The sequence below is a fragment of the Lepisma saccharinum genome, chromosome 2 (genome assembly GCF_977018435.1).
Source record: "Lepisma saccharinum chromosome 2, izLepSacc3.1, whole genome shotgun sequence".
NCBI lineage: Eukaryota > Metazoa > Arthropoda > Insecta > Zygentoma > Lepismatidae > Lepisma > Lepisma saccharinum.
This window is the reverse complement of record NC_139230.1, coordinates 201054953-201082395: the sequence shown is the minus strand read 5'-3', so window position 1 is coordinate 201082395 and position 27443 is coordinate 201054953. Positions and strand designations below refer to the sequence as shown.

Below are 27443 nucleotides of genomic sequence, written 5' to 3'. Positions count from 1 at the left end.
TTCTGTTCTTCTCTTCTCCTTCTCCTTCTTCTTCCCTCCTTCTGCTCTGCTTTTATCTCATATCGCCTTCCCTACTTTACTCGCATCTTATCTCTATCCCACTCATCTCCACTCCTCGTATCTCCTTTCCTGTCTTAGATTTCCGACTCCACTGCAATCGTCTTTTCCTTCTTCTCTTTTCTCTCCTTTACTCTACTCTCCACTCACCTCTTCTCTCATCTCGTTTTTCTTCTCTTTTCTCTTCTTTGCTCCATTTTCCTCATCTCTCCTAGAATCTTCTTCCATTCTCCTCACGACATCTCCTCTCCTCGTCTATCCTTTCTTTCTTCTCTCCTCTACTTTTCCTCTTCTCCTTTCGCTTTCTCTTTCTCCTCTTCTTTGTCACCTTTCGTTTTCTATCACCTCTTTTCCTTTCTGTAGACTCATCAGCAATGAAATACTAGAAAACATATTTCTTTTCCTTTCAGAAAGAATTTTGTCACTTGCGATATAATAGTGATATTTTTAATAATTTCATACGATAATACTTGTTTTTATTTCTTTCGCGTATTTTATAAATATCTATTGTGCATGTGGCAACCCTGAAATTGAGCCTAACTGTACACGCAACCCACCAACGCTTTGTGTAAATTGGGTTGCCTAGTTTAAAATGTCGTTGTCCTAAAACATTTGAGAGACACTGTACATGAAGTAACATATCTTCACTTTATCACTATTTACAATAAACTATGTATGTACAATTATGTACGCCTCGTAAATCACGATGATTACACTATTTACTTTGTACTCGCCCCCCCCCCCCTTAAGTTGTAAACCTTGCAAATGATCTTTTCTAGCTTTTCTATTTGCAAAGTCGCGAATAAGAGAACCGAAGTCTCATTTTTTGACCAATTTCATGCTCAATTGAGATCATGGCAAGTCCTTCTAACCGCGATTCGCCCATTCTAGAACGTAAATAAGTTTTAATAAGCTTCAGTTTCCAAAAACTACGTTTCTCGTTTGCGTTTACGATATTCTGCATCCGATAGTTTTCCTTTTATCAGACATACCTTAGTTGATAATACAAATGCAACAAATAATTTTTAAATCTCTTACGACGACTTGACAAATCGGTTGTTTTAATGACAGCTCAAATACGCAAGTCTCTCATATCAACACATTGTCGCACTCAAACGCGCGCGCGTTCTCACACACGACATACACTAACTGCACTATCGTTACACCATCAAGATCGTAAATGAGGTGCAACCAGCAACGACAAAAACAGGGGATATTTGTACTTACTATTGCGTGCGTCTTGTGCGATTCGGCAATACCTATCATCACCACCTCTCGCGATCAACATGTCAAAGAACAATGCAGCTCTATTTCCGACTACTGAATGCGACCCGTCAGTTTAACTCAAACCTCCATAACAGAGGGCGGGGGCGGAGGACTGGCGCGCGATCAAACAATAGATAGCATTGTAACTTGGCACCGCACATGCACAGTAGACGTTGCTTACCATTTTCACAGACAAACCAATAATAGCTGCTTTTGTAAGAGGACAACTAATATAAACTTTCGGCACCTCTTTCTTTCGCAGTTACTCTTCGCTTTTTGGTCAATCCATATGAAGTCATACAACCTGGTTGCTTGACAATTTTTAAAAAAGTTTATTTTTTGTGTGGTGTGAGCCTCATATATTGACAGTTCAGAACCACTCTTATTTTATTTCTACTATCACCGATTTGAAGATGGCGGGCATTTGTTTATCATGGCGCGCGCCATTTTCTCCATTCGTAAGCAACAGCGGAACCTTTTTTTTTCTCAACTCTGGTAAGTCGTACGACAATGAGACAAAATCTGTGATGTTACGCACATTATAGGCTACAATTATATTTGTGTAATTTTATAAATATTATTTCTTCATAATAAATTTTAAGGTTAAAATTGTGTATTTTAATCTCTCAAAATTACATTTTCGGACATTTTTTTTGGGGGGGGAAGGCAGTTTGTTTGACACTTGAATTTTTTTGTGCAAGTACCTGTGTACCAATAGAGTATGTCAAAATTATTTGAAGCTTGAGACTTTAATATTTCTTTTTCTACAGGGTCATAAACATGTACTTTTTGTTAAAAAATTCCAAGTTCAGGGTTAAATATCTCTGGTGGGCAGTTGTTTAAAAATCTGAAATTTGTACACAATACAGTACTTCATGATAAGTAACTTCAGTAAAAATTTTGAGTTTGAGATTCAATTGGTTTAAGAGATACAAAACTCGTGAAAAATTCAATATTTTGCATTAAATATGGCATTTCTAATTTAATTTCTTATTAACATGCAAACTGTAATTTGGAATGTCAATCAACAACATTACAATCCTGAAATGGCTCTGCAATAAAGTATATATACGAGGACGTGCTGAAAAGTAAAGCTTCCTATGTTTTTATTTTTTTTGTTACCTTGTAAACGCATTTTGGATTTTGATTAACCATACATTGCACTTATAAGACTTTCCCGCTTCTCCATTGAAGGTTTCAAACTTCTATCACTAAGAGGTGCTGAACTATAGCGAGGAAAATTGCAGCATGCAACCATGCAATGTTGGTGAAGAACCTGAAGTAGCGTGCAGGGTTTCTATTTTATGGGGATGAATGTGTATACATCAGTACTGTGCGATCGTGGGCTGTTCATGCTCGTAAAGATACCCCAGCTGAACACGATTGCGATGACCTCCATCAGTTGCAGTTCGCGGCCTTTCATTCCATTCTCTCACATAGCTGAGATTTCTTCAGTTGGGGTTTTCTTTAAGAGCATGATAAACTCAAGATCGCACAGTACTGATGTCTACACATTCATCCCCATAAAATGCTCTCAGTCTCAGATGAATGTCAATTTCTAACACATTTTTTGAAGTTAGAAACTCGATCACTGCACGCTACTTCAGGTTTTTCACCAACATTGCATGGTTGCATGCTGCAATTTTCCTCGCTATAGTTCAGCACCTCTTAGTGATAGAAGTTTGATACATTCAATGGAGAAGCGGGAAAGTCTTATAAGTGCAATGTATGGTTAACCAAAATCCAAAATGCGTTTACAAGGTAACAAAGAAAATAAAAACATAGGAAGCTTTACTTTTCAGCACGTCCTCGTATATATACTTTATTGCAGAGCCATTTCAGGATTGTAATGTTGTTGATTGACATTCCAAATTACAGTTTGCAGAATTTCAACACAAAATGTTAATAAGAAATTAAATTAGAAATGCCATATTTAATGCAAAATGTTGAATTTTTCACGAGTTTTGTATCTCTTAAACCAATTGAATCTCAAACTCAAAATTTTTACTGAAGTTACTTATCATGAAGTACTGTATTGTGTACAAATTTCAGATTTTTAAACAACTGCCCACCAGAGATATTTAACCCTGAACTTGGATTTTTTTAACAAAAAGTACATGTTTATGACCCTGTAGATAAAGAAATATTAAAGTCTCAAGCTTCAAATAATTTTGACATAGTCTATTTGTACACAGGTACTTGCACAAAAAAATTCAAGTGTCAAACAAACTGCCTCCCCCCCCCCCAAAAAAAAATGTCCGAAAATGTCATTTTGAGCGATTAAAATACACAATTTTAACCTTAAAATTTATTATGAAGAAATAATATTTATAAAATTACACAGAAATATAATTGTAGCCTATAATGTGCTTAACATCACAGATTTTGTCTCATTGTCGTAGGACTTACCAGAGCTGAGAAAAAAAGTTTCCGCTGATGCTTACGAATGGAGAAAATGACGTGCGCCATGATACAAAAATGCCCGCCATTTTCAAATCGGTGATAGTAAAAATAAAATAAGAGTGGTTCTGAACTGTCAATATATGAGGCTCACACCACACAAAAAATAAACTTTTTAAAAAATTGTCAAGCAACCAGGTTGTATGACTTCATATGGATTTACCCTTTTCTTATTCGTTTCTGCTTTGTACTGGATATGCAAATGGATTTAATTGGAATTTTCTCCGCTCCAAGAAGACCAAACTGCCTCAAATAATGCAGCTTCCATTTTTTATACATTTTGCCGCCCCCTTGAGCTTGCCGCCCCGTGCAAAAGCACGTCTTGCACGTTCGGTAGAGCCGGCCCTGTCTGTGGGTCTCTTTAAAACGTATAGGTTTTGTTTTTTTTACAAGTTTTTTTTTAAAAAATAATTGAATACTATATACAGGGAGGTTATTTCAGTCGTTCACCGCCAGAGTGACGGCCGTTCGGCGGACTCTTCATGCAACAGGTCCCGGCAAATTGCGTTCAGGAAGTCCGTAACAGAAACCGCTTGTTTTGTAATGTTTCCACTTTTCACAATTACAGTTACAATTACAATTGAAATAAGCACGTACCTTGTCGCAAGGATACTGTGTGTGTGTGGAAAAGGTGTCCTCCCAAATACAAATATTTCTGGCACCTTATTTCTGACAGAAAATCTTAGATTAGACATCGTTACTTTATCGTCAGTTGTCAGAAAGGGAAGACAGCATCCCGGCGCATAAAGCAAACCGAAAGCGTAAAATGATATTTAAAAGTAATAATAATGATGATCACTAACCTCCTGTGTTATAAGAGATGTTGAAAATGACCTCCTTTAACAGCAATACAACACGTTTCTTAGGTTCAAGAGATCCTGTCTATCGTAATTCCCTGACCACTTTTCTGCAAGAATTCGTTTTCACGTAATTATCGTACATAAAAACTCTCTGTTCAAGACTATATTTGTGTAACGACATAACTAATGAATGAATAACAATTAACACACAATAAAGCACTGGCCATGAGTAGCACATTACAATAACACAGTATAAGCAACACGTGTACTGATAAACGCAAACAGAAGTGAACATGAACGTACACTGACGTCTGGTAGCCGACAGTGTTGCTAACCATTTTTCGGCAATGTCCCTACAGACGTAGTCAAAATGTCCCTACAACTGACCAAATGTCCCTACGCCAAGTAAAGCGACTAAAAAAATTATCACCTCATGAGCATGCAAAACAGAAGATAAAATATACACATTTACTTACCAAGTCTTTCTGTTCGGTGCTTCCACAATTAATGAAGGAGCGAATTTACATTTGCCTATCCTAACTTAACCTAACCGTACCTGGAAGCGGCCCCGGCGCCTACCCAGCGTCGAATAACATGGGTACCTGGGGGAAACCCTGGGGGGTAAAGGCGGTCAGGGGCGTGATGCTGATCACATCACCCCCACTCACGACCGGATCAAGAAAGTGTGGGGCGTTACCCTCACACCCCCTATACGCCTTCATGGCGTGGTGCTATGCACAGGGGAACACTTTACCTTTTTTGTACCTGAATGGTTCGTGAGGCTATCCGTCAATGGTTTGTTGGGCTACCCGTTTTTCGAGCCCAAATTTTAACTATGTTTGCCTTGCCTAACCTAACTTAACCTAACCTTACCGAGAATGCTCAGTGGGGCTATTCCTGAATGGTTTTGCGGTAATTGTGATTACGAACCGATAAAAAATATTTTTTTCGTAGCACTTTAACATCATCGAAGACGCCATTTTAGTATCCTGCAATTTTATGATTGATGTAATGTTGCCAAATTTACCTGTAATCAAATCAGTTCTTCTACATCGTGATTGTCGCTGTCACATGTAAGCACGTTCTTTGGGCAATATACTGAAATGAATAAGTTTATTAATTAGCCCTCCTGCACACTCCACCTAACAATCTGTATAACATTAACAACTTTTTTACTGTTCTCTTCCGCTATTCTTACACAATCCATGCTCTCCAAGTATGAAATCAACAGTGTGGCAACGCTGTAGACAGCGTAACTAATTGTAATTTGTTCATATCAACAAATATGGCTACCATACTTGTATACGGAGAATCATTGCGAGAATTGAAATGCTTATTTTACAACTTCTACACGTTAATTAACATTTTTTCCCCCTCACCCCAACATGTTAACTTGAGATAAATCATCACGAATAATTATTTCGTGAGTATAAGACGTAGCATAGAAATTACAGAAGGGTCCGGTATTGTAAATTCTTGCCTTAATGAATAATAGGGGTGTGCGGGACAGAATTTTTTGGGTCGGGACGGGATCGGGACGGTAATTTTTTTAAATCCCGACATTCGGGACTGAAAAATTTGCAATTTCCCGACCAAGTCGGAAAATTTTCGGGACGGGAAATGTTCGAAATTTCCCGAAGCACTGGAAATCTCGAATTTTACAAGTCATTTTCACTTTAAGTGATTGTTTTTGCATTTCTAGAATAAAAACTTACAATTTTCGATAAGTTCCAGAAACTTACAAGGCAGAAAACGTCGAGAATTAACGACTTTTTAAAGTAAAGGATCCCGCACACCCCTAATGAATAACGTTGAGTCGTTTACTGTTGATTATGTTATTTGAAGTCATACATGCTGCTGCTGTGCAGAGATAGATGTTGGTTGGTGATGCTGTATTTCCTGCAGTCTTTAACAATTCTGGTCCCATTTTATTTCCCTTTTTTGTTTTTGTATCACTTAACATTGAAAATATTCTTTCCGTTTCCGCTTTAGAATGTGGCAATGTTAGCACTATTTTCGCGAGAGTGGAAATGTTTTCAAAAAGGAACTTGCCTTGAAAGTTTTTGGTAACCGATAACATGTTCCAAAATTCTGATGGAGATTTGTTAGTTAGTTCTTTTTTCTCCTCTTCGCTAAAGTATCCAGATAAACTAATTCATAAAATGTCATTTACCAAGAATGAAAAAAGTACCTACGTTTTCCCTCATTTGGCAAAATCTGTCCCTACGTTCCTACGCGGGCGAAATTTAGTGAAAAGTCCCTATGCTTAGGGACATGTCCCTACGGTTGGCATCACTGCCGACACGTGCAGTATGAAGCGCCCTCTCGCGGCTGACAACTCACCCAACCCCCGATAAGCTGCCGGCGCTGTCGTGACAACTGAGGATAAAGTAGCGATGACTAATCTAAGATTAGATGTCAGAAATATGGTGCCAGAAATATTTGTATTTGAGAGGACACCTTTTCCAGCATACTTGCGACAAGGTACGTGCTTATTTCAATTGTAATTGTAACTGTAATTGTGAAAAGTGGAAACATTAGAAAACAAGCGGTTTCTGTTACGGACTTCCTGTAATGCAATTTGCCGGGACCTGTTGCATGAAGAGTCCGCCGAACGGCCGTCACTCTGGCGGTGAACGACTGAAATAACCTCCCTGTAGATGAAACAGTTTTGTTCCTCACTTAATGCACTGCACACAGTTTTTAATGTCAATATTTTGTTGCATTCACGAAAAAATGTCGTACTCCGAAAAACAGAGTAGCTACCACGTGGATAGAGTGGGGTATGGCAACTGTGCATTACTTGAAGCTTCTTGAACAGTCTACATGCGAGATTTAACTTTTAAGATTAACAAAAATAAGTATTTTTAGGACTTAGTCAAGCGATTACTTTATAACTAGGAACATAGTCCTTCCTTGGATTATTAACAGATTCCTTATTAATCATTATTCTTACAAAATAAGTATTCTTGGCATCATGTTTTAAACGTTTTATTTATTTACAACATGTTTTTTTTCAGTTCTTGTTTAAAACATTAAAAACATGTTTAAAACAAAAAAAAACTGTTTGTTTATTATCATTGCCAACCCTGGTTCCAACCCAGAGTAGTTCCAAAAACTCTGGACAGATAGCTGGGACCTCTTTTCCTTAATCTTTAAATTCAACATCGACATATTCCATATTCCTATAATCATGGTATAATGGTACAATGAGCAGGGTCATGGGCGTCCGGAACAACACTATCATTGGGGAAAATGTGCCTTCTTTGCCCCCCTGGAAAAATAATACCTTCCTTACCTCTCCCTGGAAAAAATCCTGCGAACGTCCATGAGCAGGGCCCGGATTTTGATGACATAAAAATAATTGAAAAATGACCTTGAAAATGACAACAAAAATCCTGTAAAATGACCTAAAATCTTTGAAAAATGACCCAGAAATTCGTGCAAAACTCAATCTGCTTATTGAAAATAGTGTATATATTTATATTGTACACTTACTGTATGGATCACAATCAATAACATTGGGAAGAATTCACAAATATCAGAAAATAACACAAAAATAATAAGTATCCATACTTTCTATACAGTCAAAGCACAAGTATTAATTGAAAAACATTTGGAGAGAAAAAAATATTTTCACTGCATTAAAGGTGCATGTTGCTTTGTTGCGCTGGTAGTTAAACACAGAGTAAGTACCGCAAGATAACATTCTACTGAATATAGAACAGAAATTGTTGAACTTCTTACGTGTGAGCATGCAATGACACAAAATTTTAAAAAATGACCTAAGAATTTTAAATAAATGATAAAAAATGACCAAAAAATTACATTTCTTCAACCTGAGGAGGGTGTTCAGGATTTCTGTACTAGTTAGCAATGTCTACGTTGCATCAGTTAAAAGATGAAATGTCAACAAAATCCGGGCCCTGATAATGAGTCTACGAAAATAAATTACATTCATAACTACAACAAAAATATTACAAATTGAAATAACACCTTCTGAAAATTCTTATTGTGAACAACATGATGAAATTTGACGTGATGAACTGATACCACTGATCCCTACTGGAATTTATTTTCTGTAGAACGTGATTGATCTAACTCTTCAGGAGGAAATTCGCTAATCAACTATGAGTTTCTGTTAAATAACTGTCAAGAATCTCGTCGTATTCACATACTATAACAAACTTTAAAAATCAAAGGGAGTTTTGACTGGTAAAGTTCAGAAAAGTATATTTGAAAGTGTATAGTTGAGAGAATTATGTTGTATACAATACACTTACACACGGAAACTTGTCCTTTGAGTTCACCACAAATGTGACGCTAATGTCTTGATACCGTCCTATCTTAATTCATAACAAAATTAAGTTTCATTTTAATTATTATTTTATTCCGTGGAACCCTCATGTAACGTTTATTAATAGTAATGCAAAAAGCCCACTGAAAATAACATTCCAGCTTGGTAATTTTGAACTTCCTTCTGGTTCATTTTGATTGGCTATTGGTGGAGGAACCAACGAGTAGCCGAAGTGCAGTGAAATGTCAATAGAGAGTGCTTGTGTCCTTTTTCGTTCAGAAAAAATTGTAAATAAGTGAAAATTTTCACACATTTTGTTATTTTCATCTGATTTAATGGACATGTGAAATTTATAAGTTTGGATGTAGACACAGTGTGAAATGGAGCCGAGAAATCTGTAAGAACGTAGCCAGAATCGAAATATCCGGTAAGGTGTGAATAAGCGTTGGCAGGCGGGTGGAGTCGTGAGAAGCAACAAGTGACAAAATGGGATGTGCAGTAAGCACTACCGGTGAGAAGGAAGCAGCTGAAAGGTCGAAGAAAATTGATAAAGATTTACGAGCCGACCATGAACGAGCGAGGAGTGAAGTTAAATTATTGTTGCTTGGTAAGTTAAACCAGGTTATTATGAACTACGTAACTACTCTGCCTGCTAATTATGGAAACTTATCCCTTTGAACTTCAAGCATATAATTTAGCTCATTGCATGAATTTGAAAATATTTATTGAATCCTTTATTTTGAACATTCTAAAGAAACTATAATATCAAATGTACAAGATTAAGTAGCTTGTTGAAAACCGAGTAATGCCCAGTTCTCGGACATTACGGATCGTGAGCAGAACTAGTGTACATTACTCTGCCGTAACACACAGCACAGATATTTCTATTTCAGTGCTATTAATTCATATTATCAGAATTTAAATGAAGCTGGGGGTCGTAGATACTCTCTGAAGTGCTTCTAAATAAGAAAGAGCAAAACTGACATTTTCAGTTGCGCGGGAGCATGAAAGTGAGCAAAGAAGTTTGCTTTTTAAAATATTTTTTTACTTTTGTGCTCCTGTGTTGCATTCAAAGCACTACAGTGGCAGTAAACTGTACAGTGATCAGTACTGCATGTTTCCGAGTAACATTGCATGCAATGCAATAATGTATAATAAACATGACTGTATACATGGTGGTGTTTGCTTTCGTCTTGGATTTTTTGTGTGATTTTTTTTTTTTAAAGACTGCTAGGGCAACTGTGGTGATATAGCATCAGTGGCAAATTGGGTTAATGTTTACTATCCTTCGGACACCTATAACTTCTGAGTTTCGTCAATTATTGACATTTCTACTTACCTATCTGCTTCGCGGATCATTTTTTTATTTAAAAAGTGTTTGTAACTGAAGAACGTACGTTTCTGCAAATGGTTTGTGGAGCTATGTGTCAATGGTTCGTGGGGCGATGCGAGAATGGTGTGTGGGGCTACGCATATTTTTTTCGAAACCAATGGTAAATGTTTACTATTCTTCGGACACCTATAACTTCTGAGTTTCGTCAATTTTTGACATTTGTACTTACCTATCTGCTTCGCGGATCATTTTTTAACGTGTATTCACGTTTTTTTTTATCTTTTTTTTTTTAAAAAAAAAGTGTTTTTGTAACTGAAGAACGTACGTTTCCGCAAATGGTTTGTGGGCCTGTGTGTCAATGGTTCGTGGGGCTATGCGAGAATGGTGTGTGGGGCTACGCATATTTTTTTCGAAACCAATTTTTAACTATTGTATCCTATTGTGACCCTACCTAACCTAACCTTACTGGAAATGGTTCGTGGGGCTATGTATGAATGGTTCGTGGGGCTATGCGTCAATGGTTGAATTTCCACTATGAAACATTCCCACATCACACAAAACACCTTCCAGATGTTAGACAGTACTACAGGAACTTATTACGGCAAATAGTTTCTTCTGTAGAAATGAAGAAATCTGTCCGAAGGATAGTAAACTAGTACCGCAAATTGTTAAGGACTTTTAGGAAGACACACTGAAATTCCTGCTACTTATTCCCTATCCTGAGAAAAAAAATCCTTGCTTGATTTTTACCATTAGCTGGCATGTTAGCCAGAAATATTCTCCTGACTTTAAAACAAATAGGCTATTACACTAAATCACAAAATTTTGGGGTAGTCAAAATACCCCGCTTGGTAAAATAAAGGTGTCGAAAAGCTTGGCAACGGGAGGGTTAACGAGCAAAATAATTACTGAATGATACCATAACATTGCTTTTTATCTAATTTTTATATTCATTGGCAGTGTTGAACTTACTGCTAAGAAGTTATTTTAAATTAAAAATGATTTTGACTACTACTGTTACCAGGTAGTGAGAATAGTAGAAAGTGCTGAAGACTGGAAATGACGATCAGATGTTGGGAAGTATTTACCGAAGTAATTTTACTGCTAATAGAATAGCCCTAAACCTGACCTGCCTAACCTAGCAACGAAAGCATTGAAGAACGTAATACCCCTTCACAGGGCTCGAAAAATCCCGGTCGCCATAGCGACTAAAAATTTAAGCTTGGTGAATGATCTTTTGCTGTAATATTGCCGTTTTTTAAGTTTCAGTGTACGAAACTTTGAAGATTCTAAGTTCAAATTGCAGTACAGCGTAAGTTAGCAAATGTTTTTTTTATCAACATTGTGAACATTCTATAGAATCAGTAACAATTTCTTACTCTTTGTCTCCCAACCCCCATTTGTTTTGAAGATGGTGATGCTCTGCTTATCGACTGATTGATTTGCTTTATTTTACTTCGCTTTTTGTGCCACTTTTGGCTAATTTGCAAAGATGGTGATGAATTATGATATGATGAAATTGATGAATGGACACTCACAAACATCCAAGCCCAGTTCGGGATTCGAAACCGTGACCCCTGGCGTTGTAGCGCAATGTGCTAACCACTCCGCCACAGGGGCTGGCTCAGCTTCTTATAGTTTCCACAATTACTAGTAGGTGGTTTCCTGGCACCTAGCTCTGAAGAAGATTGTTCGAGCACTGCCCCTTCATACTCATGTGATGTATTAGCAGCACCAGTCCATATCGGAACACTGTGCGGTATTTTCCCAACTCCATGGCATATAGAAAGAAAGTACTAGTCTCCTGCACACTGACGTAAGCTTCGTACACATCAGCAACTAAAGAATACAGACATATCCATGTAGCAGGCCAGGTTGTTGTTTAAAATCTGGTGAAAATAGTCACTCCGTTTTTTATTATGCATATTAAGGAAAGCATTAACTTTGGGACAAAATGCTTGCTATTCAGTTTTAATAGTGAAGTCTGCGTAGTTAAGAACTAATCAAAGCAAGATCCTTGGTGGATACAAGGTTCATCAAAACAGTCTTCATCAGATTGATTTTTTTTTTTTTTTTACTTCGTTTTACTTCCTTTTTTTTTGGCTAAATGCGAAGATAGTCTGTTAGATTTCGGTTTAAAGTATTTGGGGAAATTTATAGATTACCTTGTTGAGATTGGCTGTTGAAGCTGGTTACTTCTGTATTGAAGTCAGTTTATCTATGAACTTTATTAAGTTTTTAGCCTTGATGTTTGGAATTTCTGAACTAACTACTTATTCATGTAAAGTACATGTAGTTCATGTATCGTGGAGACATGATATTCCAAAGTTGCATTTCTGACTGAGATCAGGGGTGGACAAACTTCCTGAATTATGGCTAGCCCCATGGACCATTGGCACGTGGTTAGGTTAGGTTAGGAAACATAGTTAAAAAAAATTAGGGTCGTAGTAATATCAGGAATATATATATTTCGTTCTTTAAGTATTCGAAACGGAAAATCTTGCGATAAATAATGAGCAATTGTGCATTGTCGGTTTCGATGATTGACCCTCTTATTTTGCAAGTTTGACACGTGAGCGCCAAATTTTAACTTCAGATTCATGATTAGGAGCCCTAATTTAGTGAGTATGCCAAATTTCAAACAAAATGGAGAAATTCCCGGTATTGTAAAATCGCTCCAAAAATCTTGTTGCATCTTCCCCTCCATTTATTCATCTCAAGCCATGGAGAAGCCTGCTCCACTGTACTCCTCCCCTCCACATGCGAGTTCGATGTACATATATACCATTTCTGAGGTTAATATAAATGAAACATATTGAAATACAAGTTAGAATGGTGAAAAAAGACAGTATGTAACTTAATACATTTTTATAGCACACCACAGTTTTCATCAGCAGGCGCGTGATATTCCTGCTGAAAAACCTAAATATTACAAGTATATATGTACAAACACTTTACATTCCAAGTTCAAGAAACCTCACTTGTTGTTAAAAATATCTACACTCTACCTGTTTAAATTTCACTACATGAAATGTTATACTTGTTTGTGCTGTATTTTAGTCTGATGCAGAATAGTTTACACTGCTGAGTACAGATAATGTTGGTTGTTGAATGCTTTTTGCAAGTATATGACTCGCATGAATTATAGGGCCTCCCCGATGGTGCAGTGGTAGTGTCACCACCTTGTAATCAAGGGGTCCCAGGTTCGATACCTTCTGGAGGCACAAGTGTTTCAGATCCCACTTTAAACTGTAGATCCAGTCCCAATTAGCCTTACTGTGCATAAAGTGGACTTAAAACACCAACTCAACTCGACTCGCATGAATTACGTATCATGGATGTGGAAGATCTTTTTTTCTCTGCAGCGCAAAGGGGACATCTTCCTCTTTTCAGTGGTGGTTCTTGTTCATGACTTTCGTCGTTTACTTGTTGCTTCTTATAGTTGACTTTCAAAAATGCTGAAATGTCACACGGAAGCGATGTAATTGTAGCTCGTTGCTCCAAATATTCTCTCATCAGAGAGAGAGCTAAATTTTTTAGAAACACTCTTCGTTGGAGTGTGACATCATTTTTGGCGAAAGAATAGAGTACCTGAGCATTTATTCCTGCAATGTTCTTTAGACTGTAAAAGATGACACAAGGCCAACACTTTGTAATTCTTGAAACGTAATATGAAGCACACAATTTGTCAACAACATCCACACCACTTTTTGTAGAATTATAATCATGTATAACCATAAATGGATAAACCAACAACTCGCTCCTTACTGGGCAAAAATTGAGGTTTGATTTCTTTCTTGTTTTTCTTGACAGTTCCAAGCAATGTTATTTTCTTTTCCAGTAAGTAGTCTGAGAGTGGAATACTTGTCTAGTAATTGTCCGTAGTAACATTACGTTTGGTATTTTCAATTGGCTCAACCATCCATTTCACCACATTAATCACTGAATTTGAAACAGAAGGCTTTCCACAATACACTTCAATGTTTGAAGTATAGAATGTTTTTGCATCACATAAAGCATACATTTTGATCCCGTACTTGGCAGGCTTGCTGGGTATGTATTGAATCCACAAACAGCGGTCTCAGAAAGAATTCAGCATTTCATCAATTGTTGTATACTCGCTCAAACTGTAGCAGGCTTTACAGTTGGCAACAAAATGATCCAGCAAGCTGCGAACCGCAGCTACTTTGTCTATCAGGCATCTGTCAGGTCTAGTAGGCTTGTCATCAAAATGCAAGCTACGGCATAAGAACAGAAATCGTTTGTAGCTCATGACGGTACGACATATTTCAATCCCTGTTCCATCACTAGCCCACAATTCTAAAACGTTTGAGTGATTACCCTTTTTGATCCCAATTATGTATAACAGCTCGAAATGTGCCATGATCTCACACCGAGTAGTATTTTTGCAGTCTCTGTCATGCACATAGTCACAAGCCTGTGATTATCAATATACATATTTCTGTATTTTACAATTTCATCTACCATATCAGTATTTATCAATTTCAAAAAAGCATCTACCTCACTTTCAATATCTTTAGCACATTGTTTCAAACCCGGCAGTACTTTCACAATATTCAGGGCATTGTTTCAAACCCGGCAGTACTTTCACAATATTCAGGGCTTTAGTCTTTGAACCCATTCCATATGCTCTATGCCTCCATTTAGTGCATTTGTCCTTACCGACAAAAATACTGTCCACTGAAAAACACTCATATTCAGTATCAGAAAGTTCTTGTTGCAATTCACTGTCATGTTGGTTGACTTCTATATATTCGTCACTTAAATCACTATCACTGTCCAATTCATGTGATCCTCTTCATCAGAAGAAACTTGAAGGATATGCTGAATTTTGTTCACATCTACGTTCTGTCGACTCATTTTCAACAATGACCTGACGAAAAAATTGCAGAACAGGAGCAGGCGCGCAGCGCAAACTTTACAACACGGTGTTCTGATCTCAAATAAACAACAATTGAATGAGTGTAACATATGGATTAGTAACAATGACTGCTAATATGAGAAATACGTAAAAAGCATAGGTCGCCGAATTCAAAGGAAACACAAGAAAATTAAAGAACATTACTTTTGTCGTAAATTTTGCTCAAGCATGCCCGCTTGGGGGTTAAAGAAACACATACTGCACTCGCTATTTTTTTTTAAAAAAGGCAATGTAAATGTCCATAAAGGGGGATATAAAATATGTTATGACCAGTGCTTTTTTTTCTGGTAGTCAACAATGGTACTCCATACTAGCACCTTATTATAGGTGAGGACTAATAACATTTTATTCTAACAAGAGAAAGGCCTATGATGTCAGAGGTCCTGGGTTCGAATCCCAGCCTGGGCATGGGTATTCTTTGTATGTCCCTTCATCAATTTCATCATATCATCACTCGTTTTCATCTTTGTGATTAGCCAAATGTGGTAGAAAACAGGAGAAAAATAAAGCAAATCAATCCAGTGAAACAAACAAGAGAAATGTGTATGCATGTGTGTGTGTGTGTACTTGGTTGCATCATCGTTTATGAACATAACACAATTTTCAGTAGTTGTTATGATGAATACATTAACAAATAACACAGTAACATAACATATCAATTTGAATAATGCCGGAAATTTTTTTCCCAGAAAAAAAACAATAAATGCTAGCTTCTTCCTCCATAATGATACTCAAACGTACGCATGTTAAAGTATATGTTTTTCAAGATTAAGCACATTTTTAGTTAATACTATTAGTGAATATTCCATTGTGAACTTTGTCGGCCTCCCTGGCAGAGTGGTTATCACATCACGCTATGATGGAAGGTGTCCTGGGTTCAAATCCCAACCTGGGCATGGATGTTTGTGAGTGTCCATTCATCAATTTCATCACTCATCCCCATCTTTGCAAATTAGCCAAAAGTGGCACAAAAAGCAAAGTACACTAAAGGAAATCCATTCTGAACTTCAGTTTATGAAACAAATTATTTTGTGAATGCAGTGTTGTGCATATGTTGAAATGAATTATGCTACTACAACTACAATCACATTTTCTATCTCATTTATTTCATGTGCCATAGACCATTAAATAATCCAAAAATACTATATAACACAAATGTTTTAATTCTGCTTCAATACAGTTGGATCACAGTTGTGTTTTCCAATTATTTTTCTCGACGGTTCAAGCAAAAATACCTCCATGTAATCATGCCAAATTATAAGTTTGCCATATTTAATTGTCTGGCTGATTTCATCCAAATATAATACGTTATACATCTTCCAAAATATCTGGCTGCTATGATAATGGCAAATCCCATGGTCAAAACATTGGTGACCTCCAACTTGGTACACAACGATCCCCAAACATGCACTATATTTCAAAATATTTTTTGCCAAATTATAGCTTAAGCGAAGTCCTAAAACTCTTAAGTGTCTCTTTTCTTAATCTCCAAGAATGAAGTTTAGGCAGAGATTTGAAAGTGTCCTCAGAATTTGGAATCTACCTCAGCATAAGAAAAATCCATTTTTATCTACACTCTTGAAATGTTTGAACAAATGCAAAACAATCATTCCCAATGCGTATCTAGTTGTGATTAATTTCAGCTAAATGCCTTTAAATTTGCGGCAGTTCTTGTAGTCTCAAAACTGGTGACTTACTCCCAACCTTCCTAAAACACACACTACATTACAGAGTTTTTATTAAAAACTTAAAACTCAAGTGATGCCGTAACATTGCCGAGACTTGTGTTTCTTAATATACAAAAATATAACCGTGTCAAATATGAGCATAATTTAAAGTTCTCGCAAGACATGTTAAACCAGTCTGTCGTCTACTATCTTTAAACATGATGACCAATTTTTCTCAAAACCAAATTTTCTTCAAGTCATCTTGCAACTCAAAAGCATTGCATTTATGGCGGTTATCAATTTAATGGTTATATCCTATTAATTTCAAAGACATATTTACGTATTGTGCGAGTTACTCACTGCATAATGTAATCTATACAAAATTTGTATAAAATAGTCTTACTTACGTGAATGAGTAGAGAATTTCGAAACTACGTTTCGGGGTTCAACCCCCCCCCCCCTTTCCTCAGGTTCTTTTTCCTCTAGGAACAAATCATTTTATGCTGCATCAAAAGTGTTAAAATGATTAGGTTAAAAGGTTTGGTTAAAGGCACTTGTTTAAACCAGGTCACCGTTCCTTTAACCCCCCTCCCCCAAGTCAGAGCAAGCAGAACAACGGAAAGTGTTTAGTCAATTTAATAGGATCTCGGGAAAAGAGGTCTTACGGAGAATAGGAAACACTTAAAGCAGAATTTTTAAAAGTGGGGTTTTAAAGGAATCGTGACTTGGTTTTAACAAGTGTTTTTTAACCTAATTCTTTTAACACTCTTGACGCAGCATAAAATGATTTGTGCCTAGAGGAGAAAGAACCTGAGGAAGGGGGCAGTCGAACCCCGAAACATAGTTTTGAAATTCTATACTCGCTCACGTAAGAAAGACTATTTTATACAAATTTTGTATAGATTATATTATACAGTGAGTAACTTGCACAATACGTAAATATGTCTTCGAAATTAATAGGATATAATGATTAAATTGTGCAACGGGGAAATAAGAAATTTAAAAATTTAACTTATTAAGTAATTTTAAACCGCGTTTACTGCACCCATCCTGAATTACTATTTTAAGTTACAATTATAGAGTGCATTCAGAATGTTTTATTTTCACTGGAAGAAAAGTTACTGAAATTATTATTAGTTTCATTAACACACTCAACAAACATTTCCATAGTAGGTACAGTATCAGAAACAGAAAAAATGTATATTTACATATGTTTTTCATTTGCTTTAATCAAACCGTTCAAATATTTTACAGGGACGTTTATCAGAAGAAGCCTTTCTATAAAAACATGTATCTATATGCATGGTGCCAAAAACCATACAAGCAATTTTCAGCGTGTTTTTTTAAAAAAATATATATAAAAAATTCGATTTAAATAAAAATAATCAACAAAAATGATATTTTATCCACCCTGCTAGCTGCATTGGTGGCAGGACAACGTATTTGTTGAGCTACCTCTGAGAACCTTGGTGATTATACATGAGCTTATGAACATCGTTGATCTTCACATTTTTGCCCAAGAAACATAGGCCATGTAATAATTTTCTTGTATTTCGTCGATCATGCTCTCCTGTGTTGCAGTGGAACTTTAACTCATGGACCCACAGTAGTAAAAGTTTAAATGTCTGGGTATGTACCTTCTTCCATTTCATCAGTGTCCTCTTTGAAGGGTTTCAGGAATTGTACCGGAATTCCCACCAAAGTGTTGCCTTAGCCTTGTAATTTGTCCACAGCATTCTTTTTCATCAGTTCTTTGACTACTTTCTCATGATTCACAAATATGGAATTTAACATCATATGTAAGCCGTTCCATTATGTGCCAACCTCCTGCTTTAGCGTGGTCTCCTAATGCTGGGCTGCACCCATTCCCCACTTTCGTTATTTCATTGATGGCTTCAGCAATTACATTTGTTCTTTCATCGATGGATTCAGTGCTGGATTCATCATGGTTTACCTCTTCCACCACACACAGGTGCTGATGCACATGATGGATTTTAGGAATTGTGGGTAATTGTAGTCTGCTGTAATTGCATCTGAAATGAGTATGCTCTAAGTCGCATGACAGGTTAAGTTTTCTGCAGGTTTTATGTATTAATCCACATGAGAACGGCGCTCAGAATCTTCCATCCCAATCTTGCCTCAACCGCCGAATTGTTCATATCACAGACAGTGAGTTTGTAGTTTAAACAATTCCATTCTTGACATCTTTTGAAGTTAGTGATACTTTCTTGAGGCTGAACTTTTCCGTAATGATAAACACATCCACAAATCAAGATACGTAAATTTGGTAATTATTATTCCATATGACATATCAAAGGTAAATCTTCTTAAATTACGTTCATGTAAAATATAGAATTACCACATTATGTACAGTTAAGATAGTACGGTTAGCAACACTAGCATGAAACAAAACCGTGGCTCCATGTGCTGAATAATCACATTCAACTCTACTGCTTCAGTACTAGACTTGCTCTTAGGTTTCATTGTTGCTTTGCGTACCTGACTGCCCGGTTGGTGAACCTGAGGTTCCAAGTTCGCCTGTTCAGTGATTGTAACCAATAGACTTCATAACTGTCTGCATGTGTTATTTTGTCTATACATTACAAGTAAAATAACTGATATGTTGCAAGTAGACAGTTGTGTCAGGAAATAATCCATCTCAGCGGAACTATTTCCTGTGTGTGTGTTGGGGTCTCGATGTATGAAATGCTGCTGCAAACTTAACCTGACGTGCAGCTTAGTCTGTGTGATTTTACAACTTTTGCAAGCAGGATGTGCATGTTTTGTCATGTTTTGTTTCATCTAATCGTAATCCATTTCATTGTCGCAATTAGCTTATTGTGTTCAATCTATCATATGTTTCTTCAGTTTTGATACATTTTTGTTAACAAACTTAATAATAACTTGAGGAGAGGACAGATAAACAATGGAAAAGATGTACGTGATGTAAATATTGCTTCTGATTAGTGATCATTACCTCTGCGAGACGATAAACTCCCATGCTTTTGCTTGCATTTACATGACCTGAAGCTTAAGTCATCTAGCAAGAGCTCTGGAGAACGCTTGATGCAGAGTGGGAGACAAGACTAACACCTCCTGACTTTCACTGCCATTCTGAAACAAGACTTTGATGAAGAAGAAGAATATAAGTGATGCAACAGGCGATGATGTGAAGTGATGCTTTCATCATTAAAACTCAATGAAATTATGAATGTGCTGATTGTCTTCATGTATCACACTATATGCTTTGCAGCATCAGTAGTAGGCTATTGTAAAAAGTTGGCAATTGATTGTTAACCCTTCTGTACATGGGCATGGTACATGTTGTTACGTGACTGGATGGGTTGTGCCTGTCAGCACCAAAAACTTTTGTAAATAAAATAGCTATTTGTTTGATCAAGTACGTGTATTACCAGAAAGTCAAGGAATTTTGTCTTGATTGACTTTTTTTTCTTGTTTTTTAAGATATCTTTATGGAACTCTGCATGGGAACATGAAATGTTGTTACTAAGTTTCGGCCTCAACTTTTAGGCCCCACGGCGTAAACAACACAGCGCCAGAAACCATTGATGGCAGGAGAGAGAGAGAGAGAGAGAGAGAAATTTCTTAAGGGGCAGCAAAATGTGTTAAGCCTCTAAATATTACGTGGAAAATGCATTGAATTATCATTTTTTCGTGTCCGTATGGGAGTAGTAAGGGGACAGAACTGTCAACAGATGGAGGGGATGGGAGAGAGTGGCACCGTCCGATAGTTGTTGGACGTCGTAGTAAGGCATTTTGTTGGACAAACTGAAGGAACATGGAAACAAATAGACTCCATTGTTACATACGATTTTTGTCGAATATCGCCACCCAACAAAGTATCTCACTACAACATGCGACAGAAATTGCAAGCATGTCACTTTTGTGGAATTGATTTTTGTTGATGTCTTTGGACTGCGACATCCAACAAAAATCGCATGCATAAACAAGAAGAGCTCTAGACTGCAAATATGCTGCTGGAATTTTATTACTCTTCTGGCTCACTTCACCTTATTTAATGTAAGCAGTGCTTATGGAGGTTTTCTTTCATCATCCTGCCATATTCCTGGTTTCGCACAAGTTAACATACGTTTACAATGACATTGCACTATTCTTAGTTATCGAGAAGAATCCAATAAAACGGGATACATATTGAATACTATCACATAGTAGTGAATCATAAATGTGCATTGGTGAATGTTATAAAAATTTGGCAAGTGCATGCTCCCAACCTCAAATTTTCTGCAACACTAGTATTGCAATGATATTAACGCCACTCTCTGTCCTGTCTGTTTAAACTTATGAGAGATGGTCATTAATCTCTCACTGAGTGAAGTTAATGTCCAATATTATGAAATAAAATACTAATAATAAATACGTAAACATTTTAATATCATATTTACTCGAATCATTCAATCATAACTTTCTTCAAGAATTGAATTTTCTCTGCCAGCCCTGCTGAATTTTCACTTTTCATCTACTGATTTATATGAGGGGTGACCAGAAAGTAATTTCCAATTAGTAGGGACCTTGATTTTTCGCAAACACGAAAACCGTGAAAAATGTTAATTTCTGCGAAGTTGTGTTTAAGAATGTCCAGTGATGTCTGGACACATATTTCACCCATTCAAACTATCAAAATAATGCAAATTTGGCATAAAATGTGAATTTTTGCCATTTTTAGCATTTTTTTATTTTTATAAAATGTCCTAAAACAACAAAAAATTCCATGAAATCCAACATTCTTGTCCTTTCTAGGCTTAAAGAAACAAAATGTGCCATATATTTGTACATACAACGTGCAAGTTTTCCAACATTTTATTCAAGAGTAAACTATAATGCTTGTTATACATGGAATAGTTCTGACAGCCACATTAAATCATGTATTTCCCACGATTTTTTCAACTTCTGTCAAAGCAATTTGCATCACAGAGCAAAGTGGCAGGGTTCTAACAGGAAATCGTGTGCATATCTACCATCACACAGGAGCAGCATCTTCAGTATTTGTCGTGTGAGATGTGTTTTGAATTACCAAGCTAAGTGTGCACCATCGGTATTTGTCGAACGAGAAATAATGGAGCTCAATCGTTAGGGCATCTGACTACCATCCGAGAGACCCAGGATCTTTTCCACCTGTTCAAACTGCTCCGGCACCCACCCAGCATGAGAAAACTTTGTGGGGTAAAGGTAGTCAGGAGTGTGGTGCTGATCACATCACCCCCATCTTCGTCCGTGATCAAGAAAGTTTTGTGCCCTAACTCCACACCCCCTAGATGCCTTCATGGCTTGGTGCTAAACACAGGGGAGCACTTTACTTTTACTTCCTCAAAAATCTGTTACAACATCAAACTGTCACGAAAATTCGTAGACCATGTGACCTACAATTTAAAATAATAGTTTAAAAGCACAATGGAAGTATTAAGTTTTGCTATATTTGGCAGAAAAATGTTCTAAAACAAAAATGCGAATTTTGGGAAACGTAACACTAACAAGTTAACAAGAGATAATGCCAATTTTTGGTGTGATAATATATCGGTATCTGTCACGTGAGATTGATTGATTTTAATTTTGGGTGTGTTGCCACTTATGGTCATTATGCACCCTTCAGTATATACGGGGAAAATTCCATTATCCAAAACCCTTACCTTAAAATTAAAATTAAATAAGTTTCCCAAAATAAATTCCAAGATATCAAACTCTCACGAAGAGGTGTAGGTCGTGCTACTTACAGTTTGAAACAGTAGTTTAAATACACCATGAAGGTATAATTTCAGGTATTTGCCAGAAAATGAAAATGTGAACTTCGGGAAAAATAACACTGAATAGTAAAAATATAAAAAATACATCATTTTGAAAAAAAGGAAAAATCAAGGTCCCTAACAATTAGCCATAAATAAAACAAGAATATCAGAAGTAATTTATTACATTAGTAACAGTGAGTCCTAACCTAATTTTCAGCATAATCACCACCGTTGTTCTTTCATTTGTCGTAGCATGACACTAAATTTTGTATGCACATGGCATATGTGTCTGACAGCAAAGACTGGAACTATCTCTACCGCAGTGTCAAATCCTTGTCCTGCTAGAAACATCTTCAGTTGAACAAAGAGATGAAAGTCGGTACATGCAAGGCCAGGGCTGTAGTGGTCCAAGATCTCTCACCTGAAGTGATGCAAAGGGCCTGCGTGTACTCAGCTGTATGGGGTTGTGCACATTCGATTGGCCTTCTATGAATTGTCTGCATCATCGTCTGATCATACTATCACTCACACCTCACACGATTGCTGGTGGCTCTATGCCAAATTCTAAGCATGCAAAAATCTGATTACTACACGTAGGCTACATCGTAGTCGGTGGGAGGCTGTTTGAGAGCTGCAATCTTTAACCTAGAACTGTCCTAAAATGGCTGCATTGCAACTGTACCAACAGCAACATGCCACTTCTTCCTGCCTGCATATGTGTGCCACTCACCGGCCACTAGTGCTGCGTACAGGCACCGTTGGAGCTTTTTCAGGATGCCCCTCGGATATAAAATTTCAGAAGCTGTTATTAAGATAGTGTTCCTGTTTTAATGTTTGGTTAGCTAAATCAGGTACCTATACAATGCAATTCTATAAATTCCTTGCGTTAAATTTCTAATACCTGCATACCCTTTTTTCATCAGCATGTTGTCAGTTTCACAGTACTTCATTTGGATATACTGAAGCAGAAATCCCATTGATAATATAAGGAAATATGACACTTTCTTTTGTACAATTCAATTGTTTCACTTATATGCAAGAGTTAAGTTGTTTGCTTTACAGAGAAGAGAGAAGTAGCTTTATGCATCAAAAAATGAGTCCGCACTCATGGTTCTTGCAAGCATAGGGTTCTAAACCTCAGTGGAAATGTCAACATATAATTCCGAGAATGGATAAGGAGACTGATAAATTACAAAATGTATTTCTTAGTCAATTACGCTTCACTCTAATCTCATTTAGTCGTAACTTTAAAAATAATCAAGCATTTTATTTTGAGCTTACTGCGTATGATAAAATTCCATAATCCTTCCCTTCCCTAGCTTGTGAATTGTTATAATTTTTCAAATTCACTATTTTGCAGTTTGAATTCAAATCATAGAGAATGGAGAAATTAAGTCAATTTCATAGAAGATAATATTGGTACTTAACAAAACCATACGTGGATCTGTATGAGTTTATTATTTCCATTTGCAAAAACATCGATTTAGTTTAGTTTGTAATTGTCAGGGAAGAATATAAATTTTGTCCTGGAAAACATGGAAAAGTCAGGGAATTTCATTTCTGCTTGTTTGTAGCCACCCTGTCAAAGTGAACTTTGCGAGATAAACACAATTTACATGCGTTTTTGCTCGAAATATATTTTATTAAAATGTTAGTTGTCATGAGGGCATCTGACTACCATGTGAGAGACCCGGGTTCGATCCCCAGCAGGGGAGTACCGGGATCTTTTCCACCTATTCAAACTGCTGCAGTGCCCACCCAGCATTATATCAAGTGGGTACCTGGAGGAAACTTTGTGGGGTAAAGGTAGCCAGGAGCATGGTACTGATCACATCACCCCCACCTTCGGCTGTGAACAAGAAAGTGTGGGGCCCTAACTTCACACCCCCTAGATGCCTTCATGCCTTGGTGCAAAGCACAGGTAGCACTTTACTTTCATTTCCTCAAAAATCTGTTCTAATAATGGTATAACTGCATGTTGTCAGTTTCACAGTACTTCACTTGGATATACTGTACTGAAGCAGAAATCCCATTGATAATGTAAGGAAATATGACACTTTATTTTGTTCGATTCAATTGTTTCACTTATATGCAAGAGTTAAGTTGTTTGCTTTACAGAGAAAAGAGAAGTAGCTTTATGCATTGAAAAATGAGTCCGCACTCATGGTTCTTGCAAGCAGAGGGTTCCAAACCTCAGTGAAAATATCAACATATAATACCGAGAATGTATAAGGAGACTGATAAATTACAAATTGTATTTCTTAATCAATCTCTCTTCACTCTTATCTCATTTAGTCATAACTTTAAAAATAATCAAGTATTTTATTTTAAACTTACTGCGTATGACAAAATTTCGAAATCCTTGCCTAGCTTGGGAATTGTAATAATGTTCCAAATTCACTATTTTGCAGTTTGAATTCAAATCATAGAGAATAGAGAAATTAAGTCAATTTCATAGAAGATAATATTGGTACTTAACAAAACCATACCTGGATCTGTATGAGTTTATCATTTCCATTTGCAAAAAAACGTTATTTAGTTAAGTTTGTAATTGTCAGGGAAAAATGTAAATTTTGTGCTGGAAAACCTGGAAAAGTCAGGGAATTTCATTTCTGCTTGTTTGTAGCCACCCTGATTACTAATTGATACATAATCGTCATGTGTAAAATAAAGTTCCAACAGGTCACTGTCTTAATCAAATTCCTCACCTTCTCAAGAGTCAATTTCTGTGTCATTTTGTACCAAAACCCGATTCACGAATGTCCCAATGCAATTTTCAATGAAGGCTTTGAATGTTATGCGAGCAGACGGGTTGTGTCTGACAGGCACATAACGAGAACAATGCCTTTCCGCTCACTGACAGCTGATGGACTAAGTCCACAATTATGAACAGTTGTACTTATCTGCCATGCCATCTAAAAAAGGTAAAGTGCTCCCCTGTGCATAGCACCACGCCATGAAGGCGTATAGGGGGAGTGGGGGTAACGCCCCACACTTTCATGATCCGGTCGTGAGTGGAGGTGATGTGATCAGCATCACGCCCCTGACCGCCTTTACCCCCCAGGGTTTCCCCCAGGTACCCATGTTATTCGACACTGGGTGGGCGCCGGGGCCGCTTCCAACGTTAGAAAAGTTCCCGGATTTGAACTGGCCGGGGATCGAACCTGGGACCTTTAGCATGGTAGTCAGACGCGTTACCGACTGAGCCACCGCGGCCATTCTGCCATGCCATCTATTGGAAAAAAATGAAAATTCAATTAATTTGTCTTGTGTGCTTCTCAGGCACAACCCGTCCACTGTAGGGTTAAGGAACTGGTCATCAAGTCTTCATAAGCATGATATTTATGCAATGTGCTGTACATGGATAATAAGTGTGTGTTTCAAGATTTTTTGAAATATTAGATGCTTGATCCTTTACCGTTCTATGTTGTTACCAACATAAATTATCCCATACTTCACTTCTATATTCATTTGTAGTGTTAGTATGGTCCACGTAAATCTAATTGCATTTGTATGAAGGTGGGATATCACAATTTTAGTTCCTGTGAAAGTCCTTGCCATTCTGTCCAGAACAAAGCAAACAGTTCTTATTTGATGATGTATTTTAAATATCCTCATGTCAATTTGTTTTAAAACCTACAATACTCATATTGCACTGAAATTCAAGTACGTCATACCTGTTCTGCTTTGCTGATATCAGTGAACATCCCCACAGCACTGTGGTGTGGAGACATGCATCAGTCTGGTTCAATGGCTTGTTGGCAGCCCATGAGGAGTACTCCCATGAAAATGCATGGCAAGCACAGTTGCCGAAATTTGTGTTTAAAAAAAAAACAGTTTTTTGTTTTAAACATGTTTTAATCCAAAACGTGAAACATGTTATAAAGAAATGAAATGTGTAAAACAATGCTAAAAGGACTTATTTTCTAAGAATGATGATTAATAAGGAATCTGTTAATCATCCAAGGAGAGACTGTGTTTCTAATTATAAATTATACACTTAATTAACTTCTTAAAATACCTATTTACGTTACTCTTAAATCTCACACGTAGCTTTTTGAGAAGGTTTAACGAGTAATCCACACTATCCAAATGCTAGCTACTCTGTTTTCCAAAATACATTTTGTTGTGAATGCAACAAAATATTGGCATTAAGAACTATGTGCAGTATGTCAGATGCGGAACAAATCTGTTTCATCCATATACTATGCAATTTTATAAACGTTTTAAACACTTGTGAAGAGAAAAAAAACATAACCAGGTGTTTTAAATGTGCTCTATGGGTACTCATTACGATATGTTTCTTTGTAAACCGAATATATATTTTCAGCCATTGGACATACTTCTGTGCACAATAAGCAAAATGACATGGATTGAATGGAAATACAAAGTTACAAAACATGCAAATAACCAGAGTATCAAATATCAAGTATTAAATTGTGCTTTAAACAAGTCTAAAAAAATGTTATAACACTGTGTTTTAAACATTTGTAAAAAAAAAGTAATATGTTTCAAAGGTTTAAAACAAGCTATATGTTAATACAGGTGAAATGGTGTGGTTATAAATGTCAATAAAAAAAACATTTTTCAACTTACGTGGTTGCAGCAAACACTGTTAGGGGCAGAAACTGTTCCAGTTTTTGATATGTGAGTTAAAATTACAATCCTTCAATGAGGGCTCCCCTGGTCACACGACACACATCAACGCGGTAATCAAACTTGTTCCAGACACGGTGTAACATGTCCTCTGTAATGTCCTGCACTGCATGCATTATCTGATCACAAAGTTGCTGGATGGAAGTTTTTTAAAGACAGGGTTTATGCACAACCAATGCCAACCAAAAACAAACAAGACTTAA

At 36.8% G+C, this 27443-nt stretch overlaps 1 protein-coding gene across 1 annotated transcript in view; it reads left to right on the top strand.

Annotated features, from left to right (window-relative positions):
- The first annotated feature begins 8889 nt into the window (after positions 1 to 8889).
- The window catches only part of Galphai (G protein alpha i subunit), a 54264-nt gene continuing 35710 nt past the window's right edge, over positions 8890 to 27443 (top strand). The window contains exon 1 of the mRNA XM_083117872.1: positions 8890 to 9487. Within this exon, the coding sequence (XP_082973998.1) occupies positions 9367 to 9487 (121 nt within the window). The 5' untranslated portion in view covers positions 8890 to 9366. The remainder of the gene's footprint in view (positions 9488 to 27443) is intronic.